The sequence below is a fragment of the Mandrillus leucophaeus genome, unplaced genomic scaffold, assembly GCF_000951045.1.
Source record: "Mandrillus leucophaeus isolate KB7577 unplaced genomic scaffold, Mleu.le_1.0 Scaffold32, whole genome shotgun sequence".
NCBI lineage: Eukaryota > Metazoa > Chordata > Mammalia > Primates > Cercopithecidae > Mandrillus > Mandrillus leucophaeus.
Window position 1 is genome coordinate 3,992,534 of NW_012103365.1, and position 16,123 is coordinate 4,008,656.

General features: G+C 44.4%; 2 protein-coding genes across 2 annotated transcripts in view; one reads left to right on the forward strand and one right to left on the reverse strand.

The window, feature by feature from the left end:
* ZKSCAN2 (zinc finger with KRAB and SCAN domains 2) overlaps positions 1 to 12,135 on the reverse strand; it is a 22,727-nt gene extending 10,592 nt beyond the window's left edge. Inside the window, exons 1-5 of the mRNA XM_011987950.1 lie at positions 10,933 to 12,135; positions 9,395 to 9,581; positions 7,263 to 7,354; positions 6,473 to 6,599; positions 924 to 1,607 (exon numbers count right to left, since the gene is read on the reverse strand). Coding sequence (XP_011843340.1) covers positions 924 to 1,607; positions 6,473 to 6,599; positions 7,263 to 7,354; positions 9,395 to 9,581; positions 10,933 to 11,331 — 1,489 coding nt within the window. The 5' untranslated portion in view covers positions 11,332 to 12,135. The remainder of the gene's footprint in view (positions 1 to 923; positions 1,608 to 6,472; positions 6,600 to 7,262; positions 7,355 to 9,394; positions 9,582 to 10,932) is intronic.
* On the forward strand, positions 11,758 to 14,038 carry LOC105545168. Its single transcript, XM_011987966.1, has 2 exons — positions 11,758 to 11,824; positions 11,925 to 14,038. The coding sequence occupies exons 1-2, from the start codon at positions 11,758 to 11,760 to the stop codon at positions 12,959 to 12,961; spliced, it is 1,104 nt and encodes a 367-aa protein (XP_011843356.1). The 3' UTR covers positions 12,962 to 14,038.
* The last annotated feature ends 2,085 nt before the right edge of the window (positions 14,039 to 16,123 follow it).

The window sequence follows — 16,123 nt, forward strand, 5'->3', positions numbered from 1 at the left end:
TACCCAAAGGATTATAAATCATGCTGCTATAAAGACACATGCACACGTATGTTTATTGCAGCACTATTCACAATAGCAAAGACTTGCAACCAACCCAAATGTCCATCAGTGACAGACTGGATTAAGAAAATGTGGCCCTATGAGGTATTCTTTGTCATATTTTACAGATGAGAAAATTGAAACTCAAAGTAGTTACATGATGCGTCTACTGTCGCACAGTTATTAACTGGTGATTTAATTCTGCCTCTCTCAGTCACGAAGTATTTAATATCAGCTCTCTTTTGCATGGTATATTTGTCTGCCTTTTTAATTTTAATGTCTCTGTATTATATTTAAGATGGCTCTCTTAAAAGCAATTAATATCTGATAATCTTAGTCCTTTAAGTTTGGAATTAACTATATATTTGGATTTATATCTTATTTTTTTCCATCTGACTCATCTATTTTGTATTCTTTTTTCTCTTCTTTCTTGTCTTCTAATTTTAGATTACGCAAAACACGTTTATTTCATTTTTAATAAAAACCTGTTGAAACTGTTACATAATTTTGTACTGGTTATTTTAGATAATGTAATAATGCATGCTTGACTTATTATAATCCAATACAATTGATTGCTTTATGCCAATTATCAGATAATACTAGATCCTTAGCACCCTTTAACTCCATTTGTCTTCCTTCCACGAGGACCCAAACACTCAAAATCCATGCTGTGCTCTAAAGTGAAAACGATTCCTCCATGGCCTCTCGGAGCTGTTACTCTCTGACTGCAATAGGGGTAGCAGCAAGCACTTGGCCACACCACAGTGAAAGTGGTGAGGTGTGTGTGACAGCACCCCCCTGGGTTTGGTCACTTCTGGTCTACTCCTTTTTCCACAAGATCACACATCTGTTTTCTTACAAGAGAAACAAAGCACAATTCTTACCACTGAGGTTCTGAAATAAGACAGGGGCACCATGGATTTCAGACTTGCGGATAAATTCAATGCCCATTTCATCACCATCAGAATCTTCTGCAGCTTCCTCCTCCTCCACCAAGCTGATGTGTTCCTTACCACTGATGGCAATTCTCTTCAGTCTGGGGAGAGGTATCATCTCCTTTGGCTTATCAGCGGACGAAGCATGGGCTGCAGGGTTCAACAAAGCATCCATGTCCTCAAAGAAGGCGCAGGGTTCTAGCATGTGGCCATTTCTCACCTTTCGATAGCTTTTCTGGAGACTTTTGAACTTGGTTCGACACTGTTCTGGGGTTCGAAGGAAGCCACATTCTCGCAACCATTCAGCCACAGCACCATACACCTGGCTATTTCGGGGACAGGCCTGAAGTGTTTCATAAAAGCGAGACTCTTTGAGAATTGCCAGGAAAGTCTTTGTTTCCTCATAGCTCCAGTGGACACCTGCTATCTTTTCATCTTCTAAACCCCACTGCTGCTGCTCTCTCCATGTTTTTCCTGTACTCCTTGCAGGGACCTGAATAGCATGAACTGACTTTTCCTTGACGTAGTTGCTTCGTAGGATACTTTTCTTGTTAGAGGAATGCAGACCTAGAGTCCATGGCTCTCTTCTCTGTTCCAACCGGGTTATCTTGTTAGATGTAGACGCCGTACTTCCTATAGTAAAAGAAACATATTTCATGGTAGACATATAAGTCATTACTGCATGCCTCAATCTTCTGCTGTCACATGCTCTCCTGGGTCACTTGTTCACACCCAAACCTTTCTCAGTTGTGACACTGCACATTTATTTTTACATGACTTCCTTGGTACAAACACCTACTAACTTACATGATCATTTTACTTCTCATGTATGTACCATTTCTTTTCGTAGCTAGTTCTTAAAAGAAAACCTTTAAGGGTAAGAATATACATTTTTAATCTTTGATTCCCTCTCAGTAGCCAATGTTGTGTTAGGTTCAGGGTATGCTTCTACTCAGTATTTGTTACTTGTAAAATCAAGTGAATATTTTCCCCACATTCCCCTCCATGCCCACTCCAACATACATACATATATATGTACTGGGACTATAAGAGATGAGAAGTCAAGAATTTTTTGTTAAACTGTATTACAAATCTATAGTAATCAAAACAGTATGGTACTGGTATGAAAACAGACACAAAGACCAGTGGAACAGAATAGAGAGCCCAGAAAGCAATCCGTGCATGTATGGCTAAATAATCTTTGACAGAGTGCCAAGAATACATCACTAGGAAAAAGTCATCTTTTCAACAAATGGTGCTGGGAAAACTGGATATCCAGATGCAAAAGAATGAAACTGGACCCCTCTCTTACACGACTCACAAAACTGAACTCAAAATGGATTAAGCCTTAAATGTAAGACCTGAAACCATAAATCTCCTAGAAGAAAACACAGGGGACAAAGCTCCTTGACAGTGGTCTTGGCAATAATTTTTTTGGATATGACATCAAAGCACAGGCAATGAAAGCAAAAACAAATGAGTGGGACCATATCAAACTACAAAGCTTCTGTACAGCAAAAAAAATCTAATCCAAAACAACAACAACAACAAAAAGTCAACAAAGTGATGAAAAAATCTATGGAATAGAAGACTTGCAAACCACTCATCTGCTAAGGGGTCAATATCTAAAATATACAAGGAACTCATACAATTCAATAGCAAAATAACAACAAACCAAACAATCTCATTAAAAAATAAGCCAAAGACATGAATAGACATCTTCCCAAAGTAGACATACAAATGGCAAATATGTACAGGAAAAGGTGCTCAACATCGCTAATCATCAGGGAAATGCAAATCGAAGCCACAATGAGATATCACTTCATACCTTTCAAAATGGGTATCATCAAGGAGACAAAAATAAGAAGTGTTGGTGAGAAGAAAATGAAACCTCTGAATATTGTTGGCGGAGTTGTGAATTGGGAAGTCATTATGGAAAACAGTACAGAGGTTCCATAGAGAAATAAAAATACAATTACCACATGATCCAGCAATCCTGCTACTGGGTATATATGCAAAAATATTAAAATTAGTAGGCCAAAGAGGCACTACCATGTTCACTGCAGCATTATTCACATATAGCTAAGATACGGAAGCAACCAGGAGGCTGAATGGATAAAGAAAATGTGGTCTATATACACAAAAGAATACTATTCTGCCTTAAGAAAATTCTGCCTTTTGCAACAACATGGATGAACATGGAGGACATATGTTAACTAAGGTAAGCCAGGCACAGAAAAGACATATATCACATGATCTCACTTTCTTGGCAGGATCTAAAAATGTCCAACTCATAGAAGTAGAGAGTAGAAGATGGTTACCAGAAGCTGGGGGAGGAGGAGGGAGGAATGGGGAAAGTGGAGATTTGATCAAAGGGTACAAAATTTCAGTTAGATGGGAGGAATAAACTTTAGTAATCTATTATACAGATTTAGTAATCTATTACATAGTGACTATAATATGTAGTAATGCTTTGTCTATTTCAAAATTGCTAAAAGAGTAGATTTTCTTTTATTTTTGAGGCAGAGTCTCGCTCTGTCACCCAGGCTGGAATGCGGTGGCACGATCTCAACTTGCCTATGCCTCCTGGGTTCAAGCGATTCTCCTGCCTCAGCCTCCCAAGTAGCTGGGATTACAGGTGCCCACCACCACACCCGGTTAATTTTTGTATTTTTAGTAGAGATGTTGTTTTGCCACGTTGGCTAGGCTGGTCTCAAACTCCTGACCTCAGGTGATCCACCTGCCTCGGCTTCCAAAAGTGCTGAGATGACAGGCATGAGCCACTGTGACTGGTCTAAGAGAGTAGATTTTAGATATTTTCACCATGGGAAAATAAGTATGTAAAGCGATAATTTTTTTTTTTTTTTTAGACAAATTCTCCCTCTGTCCCTGAGGTTGGAGTGCAGTGGCAGGATCTCAGCTCACTGCAACCTCCGCCTCCTGGGTTCAAGCAATTCTCCTGTCTCAGCCTCCCGAGTAGCTGGGACTACAGGTGCACACTGCCACGCCCGGATAATTTTTGTATTTTCAGTAGAGACGGGGTTTCACTATGTTGGCCAGGCTTGTCTTGAACTCCTGACCTTGTAATCCACCCACCTTGGACTCCCAAAATGCTGGGATTACAGGCATGAGCCACCACGCCACGCTGAGGTGATGGATTTGTTAATTAGCTTGATTTAATCATTCCCCAATGTAAACATGTATCAAAACATCACATTGTACCCTATAAATATATACAATTATCTGTCAATTAAAAAAAGACAAATAATAAGGTTTTGGAGAAAAGGGAATCGTCGTGCACTACTGGTGGGAATGTAAACAGGTACAACCATTATGGAAAACATTAGGGAGGCTCCTCAAAATATCAGAACTACAATATGATCCAGCAATCCCACTTATGGTATATACCCCAAGGAGACAAAATCAGCATCTTGAAGAGATAGCCATACTCCTGTGTTCACAGTTCACAGTGAATAGTCACTGGACTATTAACAATAGTCCAGACATAGAAACAACCCAAGAATCTGCTGACAAATGAATACTGAAAATATGAAAATACAGGAAAAAATATATACAATGGAGTACTAGTCAGTCATAAAAAAGGAGAAGCCTGGGCGCAGTGGCTCAATGCCTATAATCCCAGCACTTTGGGAGGCCAAGGTAGGTGGATTACAAGGTCAGCAGTTTGAGACCAGCCTGGTCAACATAGTGAAACCCCATCTCTACTAAAAATACAAAAATTAGCCGGGCATGGTGGCATGCACCTGTAGTCCCAGCTACTTGGGAGGCTGAGGCAGGAGAACTGCTTGAACCTGGGAGGCAGAGGTTGCAGTGAGCCGAGATTACACCACTGCACTCCAGCCTGGGTGAGAGTAAGACCCTGTCCCAAAAAAAAAAAAAAAAAAAAGGAAATCCTGCCATTTGTGACAACACAGATGAACTTGGAGGGCATTGTGCTAAGTGAAATAAACCAGAGAGAGGAAGACAAATATGATCTCACTTACATGTGGAATCTAAAATGCTGAACTTAGAGAAAGCGAGAAGAGAACAGTGGTTGCCAGAGGCTTAGGTAAGGGGAGATGTTGGTCAAAGGGTATAAGCTTTCAGTTATATGATTAATAAATTCTAATTATCCAGCATGATGGTTACAGTTAATAATATTATAGTGTATACCTGAAATTTACTGAGAGTGTAGATCTTAAGTGTTCTCAACACACAAGTACATAACCATGTAAGGTGATGGATGTGTTAACTCAAACGTGGTTATTATTTTACAACGTATATGTACAAAAAATCATCAAGTTGCAATATGATATTCTTAAATATACACAATTTTATTTGCATATATATACATATATATATTTTTTGAGATGGAGTTTCGATCTTGTTGCTCATGCTGGAGTGCAATGGTGTGATCTCAGCTCACCGTAATCTCCGCCTCCTGGGTTCAAGCTATTCTCCTGCCTCAGCCTCCCAAGTAGCTGGGATTACAGGCATGTTCCACCATGTCCAGCTAATTTTGTATTTTTAGTAGAGATGGGCTTCACCATGTTGGTCAGGCTGGTGTTGAATTCCTGACCTCAAGTGATCCGTCTGCTTTGACTTCCCAAAGTGCTGGGATTACAGGCATGAGCCACTGTGCTTGGTCTTATTTGCATATATTTAATAAACATTAAATTTATTTGTACCCCAGTAAAGCCAAAAAAAATTAGGTAGAAGAACCTAATTTTCAAACAAAAACTTACAGGAACCCACAAACACACACATCAAAGAAATAAAATTGACTTGTTTTGCTTAAGGAGGTTGAGGGTGGGTGGGCAAAAAAAGCCTTATAGCTTATTATAGAGCTTTGTGGTCCTGAGACACATCAAAGATGTCTTTCTCCTCAAAAGAGATTGAGATCCACTCTTCTATTACATGAAGGGGAAAGATAATCTGTGACTTCACATTTGAAAATTATTGGTACAGATACATTTTCATAAGTATTTATTGAAAACAAAATATTTCATTAATAGCATATTTCATTTAAAAAAACAACTTCTGAAGACATTTTGGTGAGGTTAATAGGAAAGAGCTGTTAAGAACAGAAAGCAAATTGAGAATGTGCCAGCTTACAATACAAAAGAGATGAACATGTCGTAATTTGAATCCTAGCTACATTGCTTCCTTCACTTTTTGATCAGGGGAAGTTCCTTAAGCTCTCTAAGCCTCAGTTTCCTATGGAATAATACCATTTACTGTACTATACCATTTTATATAATACAAATATGACATTCATATGTAACTCCTCTCCAATGTTTTAATCACTAAATTATTATTATTTTTTTTACTGGAAGAAGGAATGGGTGAGGGAAGAGAACCTGGCTAAGTAATTACACTACACAATCCTTAGAGATCCTTTAAGTGTTAACATTTATATCTGACTATCTTCCAATCAGTAGAAATGAATACATTAGAAAGCCCCAAGTCTTATATTTGGAAAGGGAAGGAATCCTTACCCAGGGAGACCATGTTCCCAACATTCTCCTTCCTGAAATCCCGGTAGAGGTCCCTGTGGGCAGGAATCTGATGCACACTCTTTTTGTAGGAAAAGCCTCTGGCCACGTGGACGTCTTTCACTGGTTCCTGTAATGACACTAACACCAATGACTACCAAGATAACTGCACAGGTCTTCAAAGGATGAACAATCATGGATGAGGCAGAGAAGGACCCTAAATAAGAACTGAAATCGACGAACAAGTGGATAGTTTGTGCCAAATGAAGCAGAAGAGAAAGAATCATAAGATGACAAGATAAGCAAGATGATCCAGCAAGGAGTCTCATTACTCAGAAGACTGGGTCCCATCTTTTTGGGAAAAGGAGTAACGGGGAAAAAGTCTCTTGTGGAGAGTATAAAAATTTGAGGACAGTGAAGGCACAGAAAAGCACTGTGCCTAAATACCCTAGTAAGGAAGGCCAGAGAAGACAATTATGGCAGGGCATGGTGGCTCACACCTGTAATCTCAGCACTTTGGGAGGCCGGGGTGGGCGGGTCACTTGAAGTCAGGAGTTTGAGACCAGCCTGGGCAACATGGTGAAACCCCGTCTCTACTAAAAATATGAAAACTTAGCCAGGTGTGGTGGCATGCACCTGCGGTCTCAGCTACTCAGGAGGCTGAGGGAGGAGAATCGCTTCAACCCGGGAGGCAGAGGTGGTTGCAGTGAGCTGGTATCGTGCCACTGTACTCCAGCGTGGGTGACAGAGTGAGACTCCATCTCAAAGAAAAAAAAAGACAATTACAATGTACCTGGGACCCAGCAGGAAGTCGTGTGGTTGTCACTTCCTGATCTAGGGTATTCCATTCATCAGCAAGGGCAGGAACCCAGGGAGAAGGCCGAGCTGTAAGAATAGAAAGAAACGATTAGTAATCTGGGCTTCGACCCTTTAATTCATGCTGTCTCTCGTTTTAAGAGAAGAGTATGTATTGAAACACCAACAAATATAAATTCACCATTTTCTCTGTGAGTTGAGAACAATGCCCAGAACCACAGTACCCTAAAGCTGGGATCATAACCTCAAATTCTTTCTGGGGGTAAGCAAGTAAAGTACAAGATGAAGGGGGCCAGGTAAGGACTGTGGGAACTGGAGAGCACACATCTGATTGAAAGGGCACCGCCAATGCTCAGGTCCCACTCACGTCTCAGTGTGAGACTATGGCTGTGGTTCCTCACCTCCTTCCCTTCCCGCCTCTTCTCTTTCCCTTCCTTTCCCTTCCTCCCTCTCTCTCTCAACCATGGACATTTGCAATGCATTCCATCATAATATAAATTTGGGGAGGCATAAAAAAGTATAGTAGTACCGAATCTTGCCTCTCAGTGAAGAGCTGTGTAAGTCAGACATACTTGAGGTTTAAAAATAATTGTGCCATTCTGGGGGAAAGGAAACTAACATTTATTGAGCACTATTATGCACTGGCTCCTTTACGCTGCCTCATTTAATCTGCACTAATGGCCTTGTTACTTCCCTTTTAAAGATGAGAGGACTGGGCGCAGTGGCTCACGCCTGTAATTCCAGCACTTTGGGAGGCCAAGGCGGGCAGATCACCTGACATCAGGAGTTCAAGAGCACCCTGGCCAACATGGTGAAACCCCGTCTCTACTAAAAACACAAAAATTAGCCAGGTGTGATGGCACACGCCTGTAATCCCAGCTACTCAGGAGACTGAGGCACGAGAATCGCTTGAACCTGCGAGGTGGAGGTTGTGGTGAGTCGAGATCGTGCCATTGCACTCTAACCTGGAGCAAGACTCCACCTCAAAGAAAAAATAAAATAAAATAAAATAAAGATGAGAGAGTGGAAAGTCTGAGAAGTATCCTGACCAAGGCCTCATACATTAAAAAAAAAAAATGGCAGAGCTAGGTTTTGAATCGAGGTCTGTCTGCCTCTAAAGCCTAAGCTCTTAGTCTCTGTGCATTCATGTTCCTTTTCATATTATTTGCCCAAGTTCACAGACAGAGGGTGGCAGAGACAAGATATAAACAGAAGACTTCTGACGGCAGGTCCAGTGATGTTTCCCTTCCTCTCTTTAAGCCTGAGATGAAGCCACAGTTCAGGAGATAGAGAGATCACTGTGGACTGGGAAGGACAAGGTATTCATTTTCTAGTATTTGACCTGATTCATTAATGTGCAGTGCAGCTATGAATGTCAGCGGTCTCTCCTCTGCAAAGTCTTAACTGTTTAACCCTCTCGTATGCCACTTCCGTGATGCCTTGTGAGTCAAACTTCAAACACAAATGTCTTGTTCCCTTTCAAACAGCTTTTTGACTTGTTTAGTCAGCCAAGAGCACATACACACGACAGGACTGAAAAACACAAGATTACTGTAGTGCCTCGGCCTCCCAAAATGTTGGGATTACGATGTGAGTCACTGTGTCTAGCTGTGGAGAGTTTAAATACCACCACAAGATCTCATAGCTGGTCCAGGCAATCTGTTTCCCTAGTTTGGATCTTTTTTTTTTTTCTTTTTTTGAGACACGGTCTCGCTCTGTCACCCAGGCTGGAATACAGTGGTGTGATCACGGCTCACTGCAGCCTCAACCTCCTGGGCTCAAGCGATCCTCCTGACTCAGTATTCTGAGTAGCTGAGACCACAGGTGCATGCCATCACACTCGGCTAATTTTTTTTTTTTTTTTTTTTTGCAATTTTGTAGAGACTGGGTTTTCCCATGTTTCCCAGACTCCGTTTCCAACTTTATGATACCTTTTCACTTATATTGCACATGTTCCTAATTCTTGAAGTGAATGAAATCTTTCTCCTTAAATACTCTATTTTGAATATGTATCTGGGAGGCCCTCCACTGGGCATTCACAGCGTTGGGGGTACCATGGAAATCTGCCCCAGCCTCTGCACTGGGCATGCTCCAAGTCTTCCCTCTTACCATTCTTCGGTAAGGGCCGACGTTCTCGCTTTCGGTTCAGTTGTTCCTGGTGTACTGAGTGGAGGCTTCCAGCTTCCTCCCGAGACACCACCCTGGGTTGGGTCTCCACCTGCTCTGGCTGGAAGTCTGCCACCTCCCACGCTGCTCCAAGTAGGGCATGCTTCTCCGGGTGCACGGGACTGCTGACCTGAGAAATGAAGTCAATACCATAAGAGGGAGTAAAACAGGCCCATATCAGAGCGAAATTCTCCTAGGAAAGACATCAAAGAAGGACAGAGACATGAGAAGGAATGAAAATTCCACTCCATCCCCAATGGAGTATCTGAGAGCACTGGGCTAAGAGTACTGTCCAGCAGTCTGGGTGTAAGGTAACAGAAGAGCATTCTTTTTTCAGAAACAGAGTTTCGCTCTTGTTGCCCAGGCTGGAGTGCAATGGCAGGATCTTGGCTCACTGCAACCTCCACCTCCCAGGTTCAAGCAATTCTCCTGCCTCAGCCTCCCAAGTAGCTGGTATTACAGGCATGCACCAATACACCTGGCTAACTTTGTATTTTTTTTAGTAGAGATGGGGTTTCACTATGTCGGTCAGGCTGGTCTCAAATTCCTGACCTCAGGTGATCAACCCGCCTCAGCCTCCCAAAGTGCTGGGATTACAAATGTGAGCCACCACGCCCAGCCAGAGTAATCTTTATTACTAAACAGAGGGGGAAATCTGTCAGGAGTGAAAGAGCCTCCTTGTTGCTAGAATAGATATTATTTGACTCTTTATATTTGTTAAATTTGCAAAGAAGTAAAAGTTACCAGGACATGAATATATTCACTAGTGAAATGAAAACTTCCAAAATTAATATCCACATCTATCTGTCTATCCCTGACGAACACAGGAAACTGCTGATAGATCTATACACAATGCAAGTCCGATGCAAGGTGAAACTGCAAATCTTGCAAATACTGCAGGATTTCACGAGGTTCATGAAAGGGAGGTTGAAGAACAACTAGAAGAGCATGCAAGCCACTGAGAAATGAAGATGTGGCAGTTAGACTGGAGGAGAGTGACAGAAATGACAGCATGAGAGCACTTCAGAAGACACTGAGTGGAATGGTAAATGCTTGGAGACAGCAATGGGATAACGAATGAAGTCTTTTTATTTATTTATTTATTTTTAAAGGGGGAACAGAATAGCCTTTTTTGATCAAAATGCGTAAGTGAACCTCTATGACGCAAAACCATATTGTTCTCTTATATTGTTTTGTTGCAAACATTATGCCAAAGATGACGATAAATGCTTAGGTGAATAATGTCTGGTTTCCATTGCAAAGATAATATTTCAACCAAAGCTTTTACTTTTGTATTTCATATGAAACTCTGATCCCCTTTTAAGTGGATTCACTTAAAGTGAAAAGATCCCCTTACAGGGTCTTTTATTAGTACCATTTATCTTTCTCTGAAAAGCACTTCTTTCTACAATACATCCTGCCCACATGCCTTTTCCATTCCCTTTTTTCTAAGTACAAAAATTTGGAAAATCCTCTCTCACCTGCTGCCTTAGTCTTCCAGTCTCTTTTTCCAAATGCACTACCAGGGCCACCGCTTCCTCTCCACTTTGCGGACACTGCTTCTGTGCCCAAGCCTGAATCTTCTCGGGTAAAATGGTGAGAAACTGCTCAATCACCAGCAGCTCAAGTATTTGCTCCTTGGAACGCATTTCTGGCTTCAGCCACCGGCAGCAAAGTTCCCAGAGTTTACTGAAAGCTTCATGGGGTCCGGTCACATCCTCGTAACAGAATTGCCTGAAGCATTTGCGGAAGGTCTCACAGCTATCCGATCCCTCCAGAATGGGCTCTGATGCCCACTCGGGGTCCTTTTCCATCTTCATTATTAGGCATCCCTCAACCTCCAGGGGCGAGTCGATCTGAGAGTCGAGGGCTACAGCCATGCTGCAGCCCAGGGGTCAATTTCACGTCTAGCTCAAGGTGGGGACCCAAAGAAGACGCCAAGCGCTCCCTGTTTAATCTTCCTGGGAGTGTGGTAAGGTAGGGAGGTAAAAACGGCCAGGTCAGCAGGAACAGAGTATTCCAGGCTGATTAATCAAATCTATGCTAGGCCCTTGAAAAGGTGAATGTATACCCTAAGATGCAAAAGCCCGGCCTTTTCTCCAAACAAGATGTGACCCTGCAATGTGGTTTTCCAGGGTGCATCCCTCTTAGTGCAAAGTCGGAAACCGGGAGGCTGGAGGACTGGTAGAAAAATGAAGCTGGTTGAGGAAAGGCTGGGCGGAGGCGGACAGCCGGGCCGGGAGGGGGTGTGTCCGCTACTCCAGGGTCGGGCTCCGAGAGGCGAGGCCCCGAGTGGGTGGGGCCGGATGTGCAGGCCCCGCCCGGCGCCAGAGTCCGGGCTCGGGTCACGGCAGCATGCCCGGGCCGCTGCGGGTGCCGCTGGGGCCTGGCGGAGTCCGAGAGCGGCGCCGGGCTCTTTCGGGCCCACTACGGCCCCAACCGTCCTGAGGAAACCTCTGCCCACTGAGGAAAGGCCGCAAAAACCGTTCCGCTCGGAGGGGAGAAGAGCCGCAGGCCGAAGCTAGGCCTCGCAGGGGGCAGCGGCCGCCTCCTCGCGTTCGGCCTCGTCCACTCGGCCCGCGGAGAGCGCGGGGGGCGCTGGGAGCTGCAGCCACGCATGCGCCGCCTGCCACCAAGCGCCGCGGGGCCCGCGCGAGGCGTCCTCGCGGGCGAGGGGCTGGGGGAGGGGGCCCGTGTGGAGGGCTCTCGCGAGAGCGCGCTGCGCGGCGACTGGGCGCCGAGGGCCCTCCCGGAGCGGAGGGACACAGAGGGACTCTAGGGCACCTGCCATCGCGAACAGTATGGGAGCGGGAGGCGAGTGCCGCTTCAGGCGGAGAATCCAGGCGGTGGCGGGACCTCCCTGAGGCGGAGTTGCCGCCCCCGAGGCCTGGCTGCCGGGGAAGAAGAGCACGGGAGCGCGGACTCGTGTTGCTGGCGGAGGGACACGGAGTTGCGGCGGAGGGATTTGGGCCGTGTTCCTCGACCAGGGCAGCGGTCGGGGCTGGAGTGGGTCACCAGACTCCGTGGGACTTTCTTGCTCTGGCGGAGGCGCACGTGTGGCCATTCCCTTTGCCTGCGGAGGGATCTGTGCGTGGCTCCAGGTCTTTCCTGGCGCTGTCCCAGCTCAGTGCTTTCTTGTTGCCCCTGGCGTTGGGGAGGTGGATGTGGTCGAGCTTGAGGAGAAGGGGGCAGAGGGGTCTCGGAGCCAGCGTTACGCCACCCAGGCCCGAGCTTGCTCCCTCATGGTGCTGCCCCTGTCCCCGATTTCATAGACCGGCTTTCCCTCTCGAGCACCTACTATATGCCAGGCTGCGCTTTGCGCGCTTGGCAGAGGCAACAGTGTCACCAGGGGGTGCTGGTTTCTCCCCAAGGGGCTTTTGTCTGTCCCTTGTTGCAGAGCTAGCGCATGAGACCAAGTGTGAGTGTCAGGCCGTTCAGCCTTCAGTGGCCATGGAATTGGAGAAGTGGAAGCGTAGCTCGCAAGTCAAGCTCTCAGCTCTTGAAAACTGAGAAGTTACAGGTAATAGGGAGTGTTGACGAAAAGTAAAACTGAAATATTTGAAGAGATTTATTCTGGACTAAATACGAGTCACCGTGGCCCGTGACACAGCCCTCAGGAGGGCTTGAGAACATGTGTCAAAGGTGGTCGGGGTGCAGCTTGTTTTTGTACGTTTTAGGGAGGCATGAGACATCAATCAAATACATTAAAGAAATACATGGGTTTGGTCCAGGAAGGCAGGACAACTCAAAGGGGTGGGGGTCGGGGTGGGGGCTTCCAGGCTATAGGTAAATTTAAACATTTTGTACTTGACAATTGGTTGAGTTTGTCTAAAGACCTGGGATTGGTAGAAAGGAAATGTACAGGTTAAGATAAAAGTGGAGACCAAAGTTCTTTTGAAGTCTTATGGTGGCTGCCTTTAGAGATAATAGATGACAAATGTTTCCTATTCAGATCTTCAAAAGGTGTTAGACTTTTAGTTAATCTGTTTAGGATTGGGAAGGCCTGGAAAAAAAAGATCTAGCTATGTTAATAGATGTTCTTTACAGAGGCACATTTTCCCCCACAAAGGATAGGTATTGGGGGAAAATGCTGTCCTTTATGGAAGAAATTGCAAAATAGGGCAAAGAAACATGTTTTGGGGTAAAATATTTTGACTTTCTTCTTTGTCACATAATGTTATGCCAGAGTCAGATTGGAAAGTAAGTCATCATATATAGGGTTAAATAAAGCCCATCTGATGAATATTTATGGTTTGTAGGGCATGACTCCCCAGATCCCTTAGATAGGAATTTGGGCAGGATTTAGAAAATCAGAGTTTAGGCTGGGCGTGGTGGCTCACTCCTGTAATCCCAGCATTTTGGGAGGCCAAGGCAGGTGGATCACTTGAGGTGAGAAGTTCAAGACCAGCCTGGCCAACATGGTGAAACCCCGTCTCTACTAAAAATACAAAAATTAACTGGGCATGATGGTACACACCTGTGATTCCAGCTGCTCGGGAGGCTGAGGTGTGAGAATTGCCTGAACCCGGGAGGCAGAGGTTGCAGTGAGCCGAGATAGTGCCACCACACTCCAGCTTGGGTGACAAATTGAGACTGGGTCAAAAACAAAACAAAACAGAAAACAAAAAACATACAAATCAGAGCTTAGTCCTCAGGTGTCCTTAATGAAGGGGCTGGGCATTAAGAGCAAGGCAAGGAGGCAGAAGGAACGCTTGAGCCCGGGAATTGGAGACCAGCTTGGGCAACATGGCAAGACCCTGTCTCTAAAAAAATAAAAAATAAAAAAATAAAAAGAACAGGAGGAGGAATATTCATGTTTTTTCTTGGGAAGGGAGGTAGATTTTCCTGGAATCAAGGAGCTAACCTGTTTTTTTGTCCTTTTCGGGTCATGATGGTGATTGTCAACTGTCATGGCGCCAATGGGAATATCATTTAGTACTGAAGTTGGATGAGGATGAAGCTAGAGGTTCTTGAGAGGTGGAGTAAGCTAAGAAGGAACCTATGACGACAGACATCCTGTTTGCTAAAAATAAGCAGAGTTAAATCTGAGTAGGCATTTAGCTATGTTATGGAGGCATTGCATTGGGTAACAAAAGCCAGGTAGGCGTCCAGCTAAGTCCCCTAGGCCCTGCAACTGGTAACAGCAGTACTGACTGACTGTGTGTTGGAGAAAAGCTTGCTTGCTTGAGTATAATTATTGTTTTGCCTGACTTTGTAAATTATTCACTAAAAACAGTCACAGCAAAAACAGGACCTTCTTCAACAGATAAAACACACAGACCAGCAGCTGTGGGAACGGGCTGATGGTCCCTGCACAATCTAGTCACAAGGCGTTGACCAAGAAAGTAATGATTAACTGCCCATCTGAGACTGTGCATGATTGACGAGAATGTTTTTTGTTTTGTTTTGTTTTTTGAGACAGTCTTGGTCCGTCGCCCAGCCTGGAGTGCAGTGATCTTGGTTCACTGCAGCCTCTGCCTCCTGAGTAGCTGGGACTACAGGTGTGCGCCTCTGCACCTGGCTAATTTTGTATTTTTAGTAGAGATGGTGTTTCACTATGTTGGCCAGGATGGTCTCGAACTCCTGACCTCAAGTGATCCACCTGCCTCAGCCTCCCAAATTGCTGGGATTACAGGCATGAGCCACTGCCCCTGGCCCACAAGAATGTTTTGATCATTGTTTCTCCTAATTTTCCTTAAAATTCCTGGATCTAGAGGCACAACTGAGAAAGGTGGTCTTTGAACGCTAGTGCACTGCCTTTTGCGGGTTGCTGGTTTCTTGAATAAAGCTAACTTTACGTTCACCAAACTTGTCTTTTGAGTTTTTGGCTTTCAGGCGACGAGTGGCCTGGACACCAGTTCGGCTACATGTATGTCAGTGGGCAAAACAAAAATCCTTATTCTGGGAGGTAGATAGCTTATTAGAACACACAACCTAATCACTTCTTTCCCAAATGTTAAAAATTGAGCCAATTTTAGCCCCGGAAGCTTAGGATACCATGTACGTAACAGGCATTAGCTGAGGGTGGGGCAGAGAGAATCAGTGGGGCACCTCGTATATGCCAGGGGTTGTATCAGCATCTGTACACAGCTCATTTTTCTTTCTAAATAATACTGAGGACCTATTTAATGCCAGATATGGTGGTAGGTAGGGAGCAAAAGCAGGATTCCCCTCCCATTACTGAGTTTTCAGACTGGTGGGAGAGGCAGGAATTAAGCAAGTAATCCACCAACTGATGTATAATTCTAAGGGAGATGGGTGCCAGCAAGAAGAGACATGGTGCTGAGAACCTGTGTCTATCAGAGGGATTTGATCTATTTGGGAGGTCTGGAAAGGTTTTTTTTAAGAAGCAGTGCTAGAGGTGAGATCCAAAGGAGGAGTAAGAGCTAATTAGGCAAAGCCTAGTCCTCACAAAAATCCTATAAACCAGATATGATTGCCTCCATTTTAGAGTTTAGGGCATTGAGACTTCAGCAAGGTGATGTCACTGCCCAAGGTTACATCAGATTAAATGGTAACCCAGGATTCAGATTCAAATAAGAGTGGGGTCCTTTACATTCTCCTTGGGCTATTTGGTGGTTTTAGGAGAGGCAAGTATCACAACTTGGGGACATGAGGGAGCAGGAGTCACAAACTTGAAAGCTTGCAGAGCTCAGGCAGATAACAGAGTGA